This window comes from Prunus mume, linkage group LG4, assembly GCF_029339155.1.
Source record: "Prunus mume cultivar Tortuosa linkage group LG4, ASM2933915v1, whole genome shotgun sequence".
Taxonomy (NCBI): Eukaryota; Viridiplantae; Streptophyta; class Magnoliopsida; order Rosales; family Rosaceae; genus Prunus; species Prunus mume.
Window position 1 is genome coordinate 25,694,830 of NC_142701.1, and position 18,065 is coordinate 25,712,894.

The 18,065-nt window shown below is 36.2% G+C and overlaps 2 protein-coding genes across 2 annotated transcripts; one reads left to right on the forward strand and one right to left on the reverse strand.

Annotated features, from left to right (window-relative positions):
- On the forward strand, positions 1 to 2,285 carry LOC103328752 (uncharacterized). The gene has a single exon (XM_008231167.3). It carries the CDS (start codon positions 332 to 334, stop codon positions 1,877 to 1,879), a length of 1,548 nt encoding a protein of 515 aa, XP_008229389.2. The 5' UTR covers positions 1 to 331; the 3' UTR covers positions 1,880 to 2,285.
- Positions 2,286 to 2,612: 327 nt separating this feature from the next.
- On the reverse strand, positions 2,613 to 8,254 carry LOC103328751 (Integrin-linked protein kinase family). Its single transcript, XM_008231166.3, has 12 exons — positions 7,773 to 8,254; positions 7,581 to 7,655; positions 7,401 to 7,496; positions 6,725 to 6,810; positions 6,465 to 6,585; positions 6,052 to 6,131; positions 5,145 to 5,207; positions 4,567 to 4,685; positions 4,086 to 4,171; positions 3,725 to 3,846; positions 3,249 to 3,360; positions 2,613 to 3,040 (listed from the first exon to the last, which is right to left on the reverse strand). Exons 1-12 carry the CDS (start codon positions 8,211 to 8,213, stop codon positions 2,942 to 2,944), a joined length of 1,500 nt encoding a protein of 499 aa, XP_008229388.2. The 5' UTR covers positions 8,214 to 8,254; the 3' UTR covers positions 2,613 to 2,941.
- Positions 8,255 to 18,065: the final 9,811 nt, after the last annotated feature.

Genomic DNA, 18,065 nt, shown 5'->3' on the forward strand with positions numbered 1-18,065 from the left:
ATAACTTCTCCAGATTAAAGAAGCCTAATTTCGAGATGGAGATTTTTGGGGCTGGCTGGGAAATACTTTAAATTTCTCTCAGTACATATTCCAAGCACAATCTGAAAGGTAAAGCTCGAATCTTTCCTTACCTTCTCGGTTCTGCTATATTCTCTTACTGTTTATCACTTTGCCCCTAATATCAAGCAATCTCATTTCACCATATGAACTATTTCCCTTTCATATTGATGATGCTTTGTGCATCTTGTTGTATCTGTTACTGTTACCAAATATGAGAAGGGAAAAAAGAGAGCCTAATTTAGAGGACCCAGAAAGGAGTTGAAAGGGAAAAATGTTGGGTATGAAGTTGTTTGGCTGTGCATTGTCTGCGCATAGAAATTTTAGCACCAAAATCACTGGCAAAAACGCGAAATGGGCTCAAGGTAAATACAAGAGCGGATACAAACCTAGAGAGGGAGAGGCCAAAAACGCTAAAACCAGAGAGAGAGTTCAATGGACTGACCAACAAAAACAAGTCATGTCAGCCATTTCTGAGGGAAAATCGGTGTTCATTACCGGTTCTGCGGGGACCGGGAAGACAATCTTGGTGAAGCATATTATCAAACAATTGAAGAAATGTCATGCACCTTCAAAGGTTTTTGTCACAGCACCTACGGGTGTTGCGGCTTGCGCAATTAGTGGGCAGACCCTTCACTCTTTTGCTGGTATTGGATGTGCTATGGCTGATAGAGACACTTTGCTACATAGGATTTCCAAGAATGATAAGGCTTATAAGAGGTGGCGGAAAGCCGAGGCGTTGGTTTTAGATGAAAGTAGCATGGTTGATGCAGAGTTGTTTGAGAGTCTTGAGTTCATTGCCCGAGCCATTAAGCAAGTCGATGAAGTTTGGGGCGGGATTCAACTTGTTGTGAGTGGGGATTTCTTTCAGTTACCGCCCGTTAAACCTCAACAGAATTCAGGGGGTAAGGAATTTGCATTTGAAGCAGAGTGTTGGGATTCTAGCTTTGACTTACAGGTTAACCTTACCAAAGTTTTTCGGCAATCTGACCCGCAACTGATCAAGTTGCTTCAGGGTATAAGAAGAGGGGAGAGTGATCCTGAAGACTTAAAGTTACTAGAACAGTCTTGCTCAAAAGCCGAGCCAGATCCTACTGTGGTACAACTCTATCCAAGGAATGAAGATGTAAATAGAGTGAATTCAAGTAGATTGGCAAGCTTGGGCAATGAACTTGTTGTTTATACAGCTGTTGATAGCGGGGAGGATTCTTTGAAGAGGCAGCTTGAACAGGGGATAGCGCCTAAAGAAATTGCCCTGTGCAAAGATGCTAGGGTGATGCTGGTAAAAAATTTGAATACTTGGCGTGGCCTGGTGAATGGTGCCACTGGAACTGTTACGGGATTTTATGAGTCAGAGGATGTGGGTGTGACAAGAATATGTGATGATGGGCTGCTACCGGTTGTTAGATTTGATTCGGGGTTAGAAATGACGATTGAACCAAATACATGGACTACGAAAGAGGGAGATTCAGTCGCTAAAAGAGAGCAGCTACCTCTCATACTGGCATGGGCTTCAAGCATTCACAAGTGTCAGGGTATGACTCTTGACCGCCTTCACACCGATCTCTCCAGAGCTTTCGAAAATGGAATGGTTTATGTAGCTCTTTCCAGAGTGAGAAGCTTGGAAGGCCTGTATTTATCTGGTTTCGACCCCTCGAAGATTAAGGTGCACCCTAAGGTTGTGCAGTTTTATAACAAATTTACTAGTGAACAAGATAAGGAGGGTGAGGATGATAATGTCAGCCAGAACAAAAATGGCAGCAATGATGACGGCAGCCAGGAAATTGATGGCAGAAAATACGTGCGGGTTTACTTGAAATAAACATTGGAGGAACAAATACTAGTTTTCTCGTTCTGAATTGTGATGCCCATCAGTCCAGGAAAAAGACTGAAAGATGCTGGAGTAAAAATTAGTATTTGTTCATAGAATAAGCCTCAATGGGAGGAGTTCGAAATCCGTTGGAAGCATTTTGTGGTCAGGGCAAGCCGAACTCTGAGCGGGATTAATCCCATCCTTAGGGTGTGGGGACATCTTGTGGTATTTACCAAAAAATTAGTACTTGTTCATAGAATAAGCCTGAGAGGTGCCCTCAACTTAGCATCTGATTAGGGAATCTTCAGATTTTTGGCAAATATTATCTTGTCAACACTGTTAATGGTTATCAGTTGTTTTAGGCATATTCAAATGAATTTTTCCCCTCATCAAATGAGAGATTATTTTTATTTTATTGTGTGCTTACTTAGAGCACATATGGCTTAACATTTGCATTTACCTTATCTTTTCTGACATAAGCGATTCTTTTTTTATCTTTTTTCCTTTTTGCCTTTTTGGTGGATGATTTATTTATTTATGAATATATGTTTCACATACTTGAGGGGATTAGAACTTGTGAAATTTTACCCACATGGCATTTAGGTCCTTTCGTAATTGACAAATGTACTGCAACAACACGATCTTGATAAAACGATTCAGTCATTTGGGTTAGCTAGCAAATGTTAAAGCTGCAAGTCCCCTTCCAAATTCTCTGGATTTAAGACCAAACAACGCCACCCAATAAGCCATAAAGCTGGGGGCCATTCCTAAGAACAACCAAAAAGTTTAGCTTTGTTATGATTATTATTGTTTAAAAAAAGAAAAAAAGACAAAAAGAAAAAAATGCTCCAGTTGGGAGAAACTCTACAAATTCTTCATGTGAGAATATGTATTACACAGCATCTGTTGGCCCAACTAAGAGGCAAACTTGGCATGCTGGAATGGCTCAGTCGAACAACTGAAAATCCTTAAAAAAGGTATAACTATCTCACAAACTCTGCTAGAAAAAAGCTTCCTCAGTTGGAGGAGAAAAAGCGCTTTTAGTCCTGCATGACATGAGGCAATAGTTACTCATCTCACTGTAGACTGGGTAGATGAACGGCTGCTTGGGCATGTACGATCCTTCTTCAACATGGCCTCGAGATTCTGGAGACATTTAAGTGGCATAACCTGTACAAAATACAAGAAATTGCAGAGGTGCATTTACAATCACAGCCAAATTGACTTGCACATAGCATGAATACCACTAGAATGCATTTTCTGCACTGTGTGCAGCAACAAGAAAATTTCCAGCAGATGTATGAAAGGAAATCAAGTATCCCAGAAAATGCATTTCCAAGTGTCAAAACCAGGTAATTTAGGCAGAGAGAGAATGCACCTTCCAGCGTCTTTTTCGAGCAAACTGGGTATTAATGTCATCCAGCCTCTTAATTATTTGCCTGAATGTTGGTCTCTTGAACGGATCCTGACTCCAACATTCCTCAATTAACCTGTACACAAACTTCAAGTAAGCTTTCTTAACAAGAAGCTCCCCCTATCAAAGAGAATATAACCCAGTATATAAAAGATCTTGAGCATCGAAACAAGGGATTTTCCTCTCAACCTGGAGTTTCACAATATAATATTTTTGTTATATAAAATAAAAATAAAATAGAAAGCTTTGTTTCCCCCATCTTCAAAGCTTTTAGGTTCCAACAATTAGGGAGCCAAACTTGGTTATACTCATGAGGTGTAGATAGCAACAGTTTGGAAGACTGGTCAAAAACTCATTTCTAGTACCACAAACAAGTGGGTAGGCATAAAGAAAATGACACCTCATATATACATAAGGTCATATGCTTGCAAACAACTTACTCCTTCAATCCATGTGCATAATACTTCGGTGGAGCTCTAAATGGTGGGCGCTCATTTGCAACATATGCCTTAGGAACTTCCTTTTCTGGCTTTGCAGAAAATGGTAGACAACCTTCAATCATCTGGAAAGAAAAAAAAGGGTAAATATTATCTGCTTAGACCATCAAGAGCACAAACCCTGATAATTGGAAAACATTGATGAACAGAAACTTAATTGAGCGTATGAACATAGAACAAATGACAACAAACTTGGTCAGACAATAACTAACAGAAAAAAAAACAAAGGATTCTATCTTGCTCTGTGTGTGTGTGTGTGTGTGTGAGAGAGAGAGAGAGAGAGAGAGAGAGAGAGAGAGAGTACCTCTTGCAAGATCAAAGCAAATGAAAAAACATCCACTTTGGTATCATATTCTTCATTTCTGTAAACCTCAGGAGCCACATATCTCCCTGTTCATTGGAGATTTCATTATATCAGCAACAATAGGCATACATGCTGATTGGAAGTACTAGATAATCAAAATTGGAATGATTACATGTTTACATAAGCCTAAGCCTTATCCTGTAATGTCTAACATTTAGGAGACAAAGAATTGCTAAGATTCTAGAGCTCTAACTAAATTACAAGAGCCTGTGTGGGATTCTAATAGGGTTAGCAACCCATGCAATAAACTGAGGGTGTATTCCCTCTCTCAGTTCAAATTAGCAAAATTGTCATCCAAACAAGCTGGGTTTTATTTCTTAATAAAGACCAGAATTGATTGGATGACTCTACAATTTTGCACACAGAATAGCATTGATCAAATAAATGGAAGATAATAATGTTCAGAAAAGGAGCAACATACAAGAAGTGTCTTGACTAGTCACAGGTCTATCCTCTTTAACTGTATTTGCAACTTTCAGTAGCTTGCTCAACCCAAAGTCTGCAACTTTCAGATGCCCAGAATCATCCCGCAATATGTTTCTGTTATCTTACTCACAAACAATTAAGAAACTATCAACAGCTTCAACCATTTATTTATTGATAGTGTATGATTCATGCCAGCATATAACTATGATGCTTCACACGCTCAGCTAAGATGAAAAAAATCCACACTGCTTGAAACAATTTATTAAACTAGGAGGAGTGAAAGAAAGAATGCAAGGTATCAATTTGTGCCCAAATTGAGCCCACTCAATTTTGTTCAGTTTAGGCTTCAACTTAAGTTTTCAACCCATTTACATTACTTGGTCACAATCCACTTGTCCTTCCTGCGCTCAATGGCTCATTTGATAAGTTTCCAGCTGATGACTCAGATAATATATAAGTAAAACTATGATGGTTTACATCTGTTTTGCCACTAAAAAAAATAAAAGAAATAATGCGTGTGTGTGTGTGTGTGTGTGTGTGAGAGAGAGAGAGAGAGAGAGAGAGAGAGCATACGCGGGCTCAAGATCTCGATGAATTATTGCTTCAGGTTTATGCTCATGAAGATAATTCATTCCCCTGCAATATCAGTGTAGTGCTCATTAAGCTAAGAGAACACATGAAATTGCCTAGCTATAACAGGTAGCAATCATCCACCTTCCAACATCATGAATGTCAAAACCACAAACTCAATCAAAGAATACTGTTTGCATTTGATCCACACAAAACCATAGCCCCAGTAGACAGAAGGTAGATACCAAAACTAACCAACTTGGCCTTCAAGCCCATTCAATGATTCACGCAGTGACAACAAAACACCTCTACAACCAAGCATACATAGCTTCACTGTAACAGTCCAATATGATCCAAAAACTGCAGTAGTAACAGAGGAAACAAGTAATTGGCTGACTGCTCTTCGTTGGATTTTCTATTATAAAGTTAGTTTCATTTTCATTATCTTCACCCCATATTTGAATTCCCAACCCAGAAATTTTCTAACCCTACAGGGAATTAGAGTTCTCACTTTTAATGGGATGTCTCCATAGGGACTGTAATTCTCACAGAGGCAATGCGGACCAAGCAGCTGACCTTATGATTTTTAACTGCTGGTAAGTTCCAAAACAAAAAAACCTCCCCAATGACCCCATCCTTGAATCAAATTAAGGAAATCCACAAATGTGGTATGCTATGATTCAAGTCAATCAAGTACTAAGAACATTAAAAGAAATGACACTTGCTATAAATTATTTAAGGAATTAAAAGAATTACACCTCAAATTCCACACACAAATTAATAGAACTCCAACTTGATAATATAGCATGGAAACATCAGATTCCATGTCAAGATAAGGCATTTGTGATGACCATTCACATTTCCAAAAAAAACTTGCAAACAAATTCAGTGTACAAGCCACTTGACTGACCTAGCAATGTCAAGTGAAAACTTTACTGCTGCTGTTGGCTTTAACGCACCTTTCCTTTTAAGATATGCATGAAAATCTCCCTGCAAAAGTAAAAACAAAGGCTCAACAAAAGCTTCAAATGTAATGATATCTGATGAAAAAGACAATACAAAATATATTAAATCTTTACAATTGTGTATGATGCCAAAAAACCACACAATACATTTGTCTCATTTTGTTTGTACTACAATCTACAGTAGGACAATGCCCTGTTTATGCCTTTATTTTGTAATCTCAATGCAATGCAAGTGTTTTCTGAATTAAGTCAAAATCAAATACTCAGACACAAGATAATGAAACATGTAAGACGTAGGAATGAATGATGTTTTTCAGGGAAGATATCAAGCTAAATTCTTCTCATGTTTCAGTCAGACCTTGGGTAGATATTCTGTGACAATCATCATTGGACTGCTTTGTGTTACAGCACCCAAAAATTGGACAACATTTGGATGTCGTATCTGCTGAAGTAAAGCAAGCTCATCCCTGAATGCATTTCTGAGATTCCATTTAGCAATTAAAACTCCAGTAAAGAATAAAGATTCGAGACTTTTTAAGTCTTATCAAAATTACACTAGAAAGTATAATAGTAATAATATACAGACAAAAATTTATGCCTAAAGTAAGACAAACCCACACTTTATCTTCATCAGAGAAAACTTTCTCCCCGAGCGTTTTAACTGCAACTTGAATTCCGCGCCAAGATGCAATGCGATAGGTTCCCTATCATATATTTCAATGGAAAACACAGAATAAACAGCTGAATAATGCAATCAAGATCAATATTGCCATTAAACGCATCATACCCAGTACCTTAATCATTAGTAATCCGTACTCAACTGAATCTTTTATCTTAAGCTTATTGAACAGACGCCCACATAAAACTAGTCACATAGACTACTTTTTCACTTCCTTCATTTCTAAGTGGAAATGTGGAAATGTGGAAATTTTAGTTAAACCCAGCCAGAGGTATATAGCTCCTCACAAGGCCAGCAGAAATATCATGCTCAGTAACTAGATGCATGCACCAAGACAAAAGAGCCATTATGGTCACATAGATTTGACGTGGAGCTGGTTCACCTGCACCCAGAAACTCAAACTTCTGAGTTTCAACTTCAATCACTTGTCATCTTTTGCCATTTATAATTGCTTTATTAGCTGCTTAGTTGCTTATTATATCAGCTAGAAAGGAGGAGCCTTTGCCTTGTGTCACCGACGTGTACTTGAATCAGACTTCTTAAAACAAAATAAAAACCATTGCCTACCCCATAGTATAGGACCTTTCCCCATATGATATGACTCATGAGACGTACCTTAGTTATATCAACACTGTTGGAGAAATCAAGCTCAGTAGGATCAATTTCATATTCTGGGACTTCACGTGCGTTTTGGACATGCATGGGAGCCATCTAAAATTTGAAGAACCAAAATACTCAATTTGTGGAACTTTGCATACCCAAATACAAGTAGATGACATAAAATCCACTAAATACCGGAGGTTTAGCGCCATGCTCCTCTAAAAGTTTGATCACATCATCGTTCTTGTAATACATTGCATCTGCAAGAGGCTGTTGAACAAATAAATCACTCACTGAGTCCTTGGCACTAAGCAAAGCAATTGCTAGCAACCTATACACACATACAAACAAACCCAAAGTGACAAAATTGGCAGTGAAATGTCTTACAGTGCTGCCCCAGCGGTCTTGTGGGTCTACCTCGGCGCCTCTGTTGAGCAACAACTGAACGACGTCGGTTCGGCCCTGGCAGGCGGCGATGTGGAGAGCGGTGCGGTCATCAATGTCTCTGAAATTGACATTGGTTCCGGAGTCCAAGAGCTCTTCAATGGCGTCCAAGTCGCCCTCGTTGGCCATGTACATCAGCCTCACATTCGGGTCAACCGGCTCCAGCGTCACCGAATCCTCCCGGTCCGGTGCGAGCGACGACTGCTTCAGCAGAGTGAACCGGGCCCCTGCTGCTGCTGCTTGCTGTGGAGGTTGTGGCATGGCTTCCATGTATGGAATGGAGAAGAAGAAGGATTTGGGATTTGGGTGCAGAAAGAGAAAACAAACAAATTTAGAGGAGAGATGAACTGGGAGGATAAGAATAAAGTTGTATAGCAGAAACATGGAGCACGATTGTGAAAGAAAGGGTTGGTCGGACTGTTCTGTGGTTGTGGGGATTTGGGTGCAGATATTTTCTATTTAAACCCCACAAAAAGACTGTTCTTTTTTGCTGTTGGTTTGGCGAAGTTTTAACAAACAATGATTTAGAGGAGTCACAAATGTGGATGTTACACTCTCTCTCATTGCCACAATGGGAGAAACCTCTTCCCCAATGATTAAGCCATCATAAAGTTGTATGGCAATGGGATTTTTTAGAATTCCAGAAACAAGTAATGGAAAAAGAGGAGAGTTCTGTTCACAAAAACAGCGGCACAGGGTATGTATGAGGCCTTTTGTGCAAATAAAGAAAGGGTTGGGTAGGACCCCCCTGCCCTTTCTCTGTCAGCTAGTCACTGTATTTTTTTTTTTCTTAATTTGAAGAGTTGTGAGGTGTGTGGGGTGTGTGGAGTGTGTGTGATGTACTAGGATTAAGTGTTTGAACTTTTTTTGTCTTTTTCCTTAGAGAAGTATGGGGTTTAAATATCTATATTTTTTTTCCTCTCTCTTTCTTGATTAAAATTAAAAATAATGAAAAAACAAAAATATATCCTCACTGTCTAGTGGTCGTCGTCAATAACAACAAAACAGTTGCAAGAGTTGACGGCACGCCGCCATCACACCAACCCCAATCTTCTTCCACCCCATATTTTCTTTACAGAAAATCAAGAAAAGAATTAAACATGGGAAAATTCCCATTAAACATTTGGACATTAGGGGGTCAAGAGCAGTGGCAGAACCAGAAAATTTTCAGAGGAGCACCTAATATAATGATATAAATATATTTATCTACATAGTGACATTGGAATTAGTTTTTTATTCAATACAAAATTCTTAAATTTGATTACTATACTTTATTATTTTATATATTAGATTAACTATATACTCATTATTGTTATCAGCGAAAAAAGACGAAAAGATATTTAGAATGGGTAGTAATAAAAATGGAAAAGAGAGAGAAGAAAAACATAAAAATAGGGCAATATGAAATTTAATAAAAGATTTGTAATTGTCCATGACTTAAGATGGCCTTAAGTGGTCAGAGCCCCCACACAAAAACTAAGCACAATCAGATATAAGCCTACCCCCTCAAGGCATGGCTCTGTAAATAAGGGCATTGACTTGCAGACCAATGGTTTAAGGTTCGAATCCCATGACACTTTGATAGTGTATGTGAGAAAACCCCATTCTCATTGTAGACTATCACTTGTATTTAAAAAATATACATAAGCCTACCCCACTTGGGCTAGGTTATTTCTCCTAGCAACAAAACAACATGGTCATACTCCACATCCAAGCCCAAAGTGTCAGCTCTAGTTTTCAGGAGGTTTAGGGTTCAAAACCTCCTCCTTTCACATATCTTCAGCATCGCAGATTAAGTTTCCACATGTTACGTGTCAGGGATAAAGAAAAAAAAAATCATTTCTAGAATGTTCGCATTACTCTTTATATATTTGGATATAAGTGATTAGCTCGTATATTTTATTATATTGTACGATATTTAAACATGATGAATAATGTTCTTTTGCTAGATGAAAACTAAATTGTAAATTCGGATAGTATAGTTAGATAAAAGTTGATGAACAATCTATTGTCACAGTCCAATAATACACAAGTTGTGTATACAAATGTACCAATTTGCAATTTGTGTATACAACTAAATTTTTCCTTAAGTATACTATGGTAAGTGGGGAAGAACAAGAAAAAAACTTGCCCTTACTTCATGAAGCTTGGCAAATACTTTAGTTGCATTATGAGAAGTAAACTGATCAAATGAATAAAACTGTGAAGGCAATGAGAAATCAGAAGTGCATTGAATATATGAACATTCAAAGAAAAAGAAACAAACAAAAACGCATACTTAGCTTTGGTGCCAGAGGAGGGCTCCCTTATAATCGAAAGAAAGAGCTAATTCAACTTTTGTAATTGGCTTTTTTGAAAAAGCGACATGAACAAGATAATGATGGTTCAAAATAAATTACCGAAATAATAATTTTCCCTAATTTTTTTTGGAAATTAATATTTACAAGACACAATCAATAACTTTTAAAACAGAATACCAGGGTCACTTCCCTTGGCATTTAACTTCTTATATAGTGGGTTTGCTAAGTCAGAGGAGAAAGGCCTCGTGGAAACAACTATACTTATATAAGGGAGGGAGTTCATCATTGATGTAGTAAAGACTCTCAATGCCAAAAGATGTTTGAATGAGTACAGTCGATTTTATCAGATTTTAATTATGAAAAAGACATTCGTAACATTGGGCATGTTTTGAAGTAATTGTTTGATCTACTTTTGTCGTCCTATACCAAATGGCTCTAGAAAGATTTTTTCATGTACCGAACGTTTATCGTAACTCTTTTGAACAGTTTTTGTGGTGCAATATTACGTTTTTATGTTCTTAATTTTATGTATTTTCTTTTTTTTAGGTATGATGTTTATGTTGGAAGGTAGGGGATCATCATTTTTTATGAGCCCTGCTTAGAGGATGAGGTATTTTGATGGATTCCAGCTTTCATTGAATTCTCGTGTAGACAATAAATTTAGTGAAAGCTGAAATATATCGAACTATCTCATCCTCTAAGCATAGCTCATAAAAAATGGATAGTATTTTACCTTCTGAACATAAACATCATACTTAAGAAAGAAAATACACAAAATTAAGAACATAAACACATACTATTGCACCACAAAACAATTCAAAGGTAAATGTTCGATACATGAAAAGATCTTTCTCGAGTCATTGGGTACTTGACGACAAAAGTAGATAAAAGAATGACTCCAAAACACTCTCATTGTCACGAATTTCTTCTTTCATAATTAAAATATATTAGATCGGTTGAGATCATTCAAACATCCTTTGACATTGAGAAAACATAACTAGAGCTTACTTAAATTTATAGTTAACAATATCGTCGGCACCACATGAAGAAAGCATGGCCAAATGAGGCAGGAGGCACAATTAGACTCATGCTAGATATGTTTCTCAACCAACCCAACTGCACATATTTCTTGTGTCCAGTGGCGGAGCCATGAGTTTATATTTGGGAGGGAGAGAGATGTGGGGGAAGAGGGGGCAACATATAAACAAAAAATAAAAACTTTTAAAAATTCCAAAATTTCAACCTTAACAATGTTTGGAAAATTAAAAGGCCAAAAACAATTGTTTATTCAATTAGGTATCAAAATAACACTCATCGTTATTTCATATCTTGAAAACAATATATGATTGAGTCAATTGCTAAAATTTTATGTAATTTCCCTTTCGATGTACATAATCAAAGAGTTTGTGAGAAATTCGTCTTCCATCTTGTTACGAAGCCTAGTTTTTATTATACACATAGCAGAAAATGATCACTTAGCAGTTGCAGTAAAAACAGGAAGAGTAGGCACAAGCACAACCATTCTATAAACAAGTGGATATGTTGTTGATCTTTTAGTCGTTACCATCCAATGAGATAGATCGGAAATTGTTGACAAGTTTTTGAACTTTAGAACACTCCCAAAATGTTAAAGTTGTCTTCTCAAACCTATCTTCTCATGATCTTCAAAGTCTTGCGGGTAGAACTTATCTACCAATTGATAGATATCATCAACTCTAAAAGACTTATTCACTTCACGAGGATCCAAAGATGACCCTAGAATAAGTAGCTTTGTTGTTTGATCATGAAATCGGCTATTTAATTCTTAGAGTTGAGAAATCTATTACTGTTTGAGCAAAATTTCGCATGGAGAATATTTGCAGGTTGATTCTTTGATCCTTGATCTTTCTTCTCTCTCTTTCTCGATCCTTGTGAAATAAATATGAGTAAATAAACCACATCTGGGTGTTGGCCAAATGCCCTCCATGCCTAAGTTAGTTCGATTGGATCTTGATAAAGATACGACAATAGCTAAAATGGATAGAGTTTTCTCTCATGCAGAGAGCCAGGTGGCTGGAGTCGTGTGTGTGGTGCTTTGCCATGTGAAGGAGAGCGTGAGAGGGGCAGCCAGAGAGAAAAAGAAAGGGAAAGGAAATTCGGCTAGGGTTTTGAATGTAAGTTTATAATTACCTTGAATGCCTTGTGTAGCCATGCATTTATAGGCTCCTTGTGTGCTAGAGTTTTGGCAGAATAATCCTTATTTCGTTAGGATTATTCTTACCCAAAAAGATTATAGGAATTACTCTAAGAATTTGGTGGAAATTGGTTCCTTGATTTATGGAGATATTTCTATCTTAAATCAAAGATATATTTAATTAGGATAATTAGTTGACTAAGGAATATTCTTTTTCCACATGTCGCCTCCTTATCGGTCTACGAAATGTGTATTCTCACAATTACAACATAAAAAATATCTATCATGTAATAATGCTTAATTGTAAAATCATCTTGTTGATGATGAGCTCGACCTCGTCTTACAACATAATGAGCATTCATATATACGATATCTATGTTCTGTGCTTCACAAAAAGAATTCACTTTGGTAAGCAAAGAATCTCATCCATTATACTTTAGTGGAAGAAACAAGATTCATGACATTTATGATGTTTTAGGATTGACATTGCAAAGCTTGACAAATTCATATGAAGTCGTTGCCTTATAAGCTGCATTAGCATCTCCTCGTTGAGAATAAGTAATTCCATTATCAATTATATTAATTAGAATTATGCATGTTGCACTAAACATATTTACCAAGCTAGTAATTGATTTCAAATGAGAACCCCAACAAATATCACCAGCACATTGTAAGGTGCCAATTTGGTTCATTCATTTTCTAGTCTTGGGCTCATCGATTGCAATTATGTGCTCAATTTCAGTAGCTTGAGCATTTTTCAGTTCATCATTACGCTTGCATGAAGCACCAACAATATTGACAATAGAAGTCAATTTAGTGAAAAAGTGGTGAACATGAATAACTTCTCTTGATGATGCAATTAATGTAATCGACGTGCTAAACAATGAACATAGTAAGCATATGAGCAATCATTCAAAATCAAAGCTTGTAACCCATTCCACTCATCTCGCATGTTACTTGCACCATCGTATTCTTGTCCTATAATATTTTGAATATTTAGTGAATTATGAGACAATATAGAGTATATACCTTTTTTCAGACGTGATGCCTCAATGTTTGACACATGAATAAGCCCAAAAAAGCTCATGAATAAGACATTCTTTGTCAACAAATCGTAACACTATAGCCATTTGCTCCCTATTAGATCATCACACGATTCATCAACAATTACACAAAACTTTGATTTCCCAATTTCTTCAGAGATTGCTTTCTTCCCTTTAGTTGAAAAAACATGTAAAATTTCTTTTTGGATATGTGGTGATATGTAAGAGGCATTTTTGGGAGCTTTATCTAAGACAACTCCATCAACTTTTTCATTATATGTAGCCAATATCTCTAATATTTGAAGAAAATTTCCACGATTGATTGAATTCTTTTTTTCATCGTGGCCTCTAAAAGCACATCCTTGGAATGCAAGCCACATGATGCTTCAATTGTTCTCTTAAGTATTTCGATTGTCTGCAATTTGGTGGGAAGAATAATTCTCAACGACTTTTTGTATATGCTGAGATTGATTCATCAAATCCAAACATGATATCTTGGCAATTTTAATAGATTAATAATATTCCTTGACTCTAATATTTAAACCAATGGTTATATTAGATTATTTAAAATTAATAATGAAAACAAATGATAATGATAACATTGGCTTGCATTTCGTCAACATATTCAAGCATTTGTGCATTGGGTGCGACCAAACTTTCATAGTTTCCAGTTTTCATATTGCCAAATGGGTGTTGCTATTTAAATCATAGGGGCCTTCTCCATTGCGAACTTCTAAGATGCGGAGTGGTTGCAAACTTTTGTTTTTAACAGTTGAATGACTTGTATGGTTTAGATTTAAAACAAAGTTTAATAACTCAGTTTTCTCTCTCTTCCTTTTCCTCTTCTTCCACGAGTTCGCTCATCTCTCTCTCTCTCTCTCTCTCTCTCTCTCTTTCTTTTGTTTTATTTTCCTTTGTCATATGTTTTCCTCATTTTCCCTCATGTTCCTTTTTCTCTCTATCTTATTTTCTTTCTTTTCGATCTTCTTTATTTATCTTCCTCCTTTTCTCTCTTGTACCAGATCAACAAATTAGTCAAACCTGATTCCAAAAATTAGCCGAAACTACTAATTGCAGTTGATAAGCCAAGGAGGGAATTGTAGGTCTGCATAGTGAGAGATTGACATTGGGTTTTGTGTTGGTAAGCATTCACCATTAAAATAATGAAGAACCTGAGAATGTGTAGGGACTGTCATGAGGCTTTCAAGCTCATTAGTGATATTGTTGAGAGAGAATTCGTTGTTAGAGTTGTTAGATACTCCGCATCTTAGAGTTAGATACTCCGTATCTTAGAAGTTCGCAATGGAGAAGGCCCCTTAAATCATATTTACTGACCACATTGATGAGCACTTTTCTAATACTTGTGTGGCCACATATACTGGTGGGGCCTACCTCTATTGGAGACATGGTTAACACTGTGGTTAATAAATGTGGTACAAATAACGCCAAATCTATCAAGTTGTGTTGTTGGTTGAGGTGAGATCACGAGATATTTTGACAAAAATCTCATCATCGCAACTCTAAAACTCATCACAGTTCTCTCTTATCATATGTGTACAATCAGACAAGTATGCGGGGCACGGGTTACATATGGTAGAACACGTGTCAATGATCCGGACTGCCATAATGTATTATAGGGACAAAACCAATAATCAGTTGCATTGCATTGAGCCTTCTTAAACCTCGAACTGAGATTTCATTCCTTCATCTTCTTCTGCTCCCAAAGTCTCTAGCTTTACCTTAAACTCCACCATTAAAAAGCTTCACTTCAAACTCCGTCATTAAAAAGCTTCACTTCACAACTTCTTGTCCAAAGCCCTCTGTTTTAGGCATTAGCCTACCAATTATAAAAGCCTTATACTTTGTTTCGGATAACATAGAGAAAGTTGAAAAAAGAGATAGAGATGAAGATATAGTGCAATGCATGTGAGGTTGCATATGTCAAAATGCTATGTTGTGCGGACGAGGCTGCCTTTGTTGGGCATGAGACCAAGGCCAACAAAATTAGCCAGTAAGCACCATAGAGTCCCTATCTCTTCCTCTTCATCTCATCTGCCCAAGTGTGATATCTGTTAGGTATTTTTGTGTTTCATTGTGAAATTGAATCTTGGCATTTTTTGGGTGGTGCTTGTTTGTTAAAATTTCTTCAACTTCTTCTTGTCTACAAATAATTCAAAGCTTGTGACTTTATGATGATATATTGTGAAATTTCACTTAGTTAATTCATTTTTGTGTTTCATTGTGAAATTGAATCTTGGCATTTGTTGGGTGGTGCTTGTTTGTTAACATTTCATTGGATCATGATTCATGATGGTGCTGTTGCTTGTTATTCTTTATGTGTGCATGTGGTTTGTACTAATTGGTTGAGTTAATGATTCTTTGTTTGTTTTGTTAAAAAAAATTAATATCTAATGTGATGTGGCTGGATTTGTTTACCTATTTGTTTTATTAGGTGCTTTTGTTTTACTATAGTGCTGTGAAGTTCTTGTTGCGTAGTATTGGATAATTTTAGCATAGCAGGAAATTGGGTGCACTGCAGAGTATTTAAACTTGAAGTATAGAGGTTGGAGGCTTTTCGTAGGACTATCCATAATTTCCAAAGACATGTAAAAGCTCTTTTTCTTTATGTCCTTCTGTTATTTCCCTTTGTATTTCATTACTCTAGTTGCTCTTTTTTCTTTTATGAGTTGGTTTATTGAGTAAATTGATGTCATGAAGTGGAAAACTTGTGAATGTATATTTCTTTTGCTTTTTGTTTCATTATTGTGGCCTGTAGGGGCCTTTGTGATTAATATATTCATATAATCATATCTTGTACATTAACCTTCATTGTAATTAATTCCATGCTATAATAATGGTCACATAGACCATAATGTGGAGACCAAAATGATATGCATTGTGGGGTTCAATTGCTTTGCATAACTAAGTGAATAATCTGCATTCTCTGCCAGCATATGCATACCATATAATGCAAACTTGATTTGACATATGCTTGTTAGTTCCATGAAATTGTTTTCAGAGCTCACAAGTCACAAGATCTTACCACAACGTAAACTAGGGTGTCTCTATTCAGAGTCCTCGTGCATCAGAGAATCCCCTAACTTATAAAAGCACTAAGACATTCCATTTATAGCAACGATGGCATGTGTAGTAGTTTGCAAAGAGAGTTTTATAGCCCATTTTCGTCAAATGCTAATTTCAAGAATATAGTACACAAAATCAATAACTATGTATATAAATTTAATTTCATAATAACATAAAAGACAGTATCAAGTGCAATACATAAATATTAGAAATATAACAATATAATGTCTCATTCTTCCTAAGAAAATACTAATACTTGGGGCCTAATAACAACAAACGGTAATTAACTAATTTTCTAATTCTCCTCTAAAGCCTTGATCGAAAATCAATTAGTAGATGAGTTTCTCTAATTAGCCAACAAATTTCATCAATTGCCAGAATATAAAAAATTAACCAAATTTCAAGGTTTCAATAAAAATATTCAAGGTTTCAAAGGGTTTTACATTAATTTCGATTAGTAATTACATGTTGAGTTATTGCTCATGCACTCTCTTTTTAGCACAAACTACCATCATATACATGTGAAAAACAAGGTTCTTTTTTTTTTTTCCTAGCCATAATGTTTTACAAAACGAGTTCTTAGCATTCTAAAAATACCTAGATATTTTTATAGGGTGTTGATTTTCCCACTCCCCTTTTACTCCCTTTGTTTAAAAAAAAAAGAAAAAACTTTTATATGGTAGGGAGGACTAGACTAGATGAGAAAAATACCTACATTTCATGTGCGTTAAAGACATAATACTACGTTGCTTAACTTGGAGAAAGAATGGAGATTATCTCTAAGAGGTTGTTGACTAAAACTTATTCTTCATAATCCCACCATGACTAAAACTTATCCCTCATATCCCCTTGAAATTGGTAAGATTATGAGGGATAAGTTTTAGTCATCAACCTCTTATGAATAATCCTCCTTAATCCCTCAAGTTAGACAACAATATCTATATTATGTCTTGATTGCACATGAAATGTAGGCATTTTGCTAGTCTAATCCAGTTTAGTCCTCCTTAAGAGCATCTACAATCGTCCTCCCTATTTTTCAGTAAAATTTAGCTAAAAACACACGAAGTTATTTTAGGATTTCTCTATAAAATTTGAACTCCAATCTTACTCCTTAATTTAGGGTGTCATTATTTTTTAATTCAATATGATTGATCTATCTCTATAAAAAAAGAAAAGAAAGTTAGCATTAATTAAAAGTTTAATTTATACATAAAAAAAAGTAGCATTAAATTATAAGGAGCTAGTATGAGTCATATATCTCTTTTCACATTTAAGAGCTTTTAAAGATGTCCCTATATTTAGGAGGTGGATATGGAGCATAGTTGAAGTTGTATTTTTCCACTTCCTCCTTAAAATTTATCTTAAAATGTGGTTTAGGGAGTCCATTGTGGATGCTCTAATGAGTTAAAGAAAAGTTAGAAAGTTAGTGGACAAAAGAAGAGTAGGAACATCAGCTTCCTAGTTGTATACCATATCAAATAAATAAGGGTTAATCATTTTATTAGTCCCTGAATTTAGACCCGATTTGCATTTGAGTACCTCAATTTCCAAAATAGTTCCTGTGGTCTTTTAACTTTAGTTTCGTTAGGACAAATGGTCATACCGTCAATTTTGTTAACTTTTCTGCAAAATGATA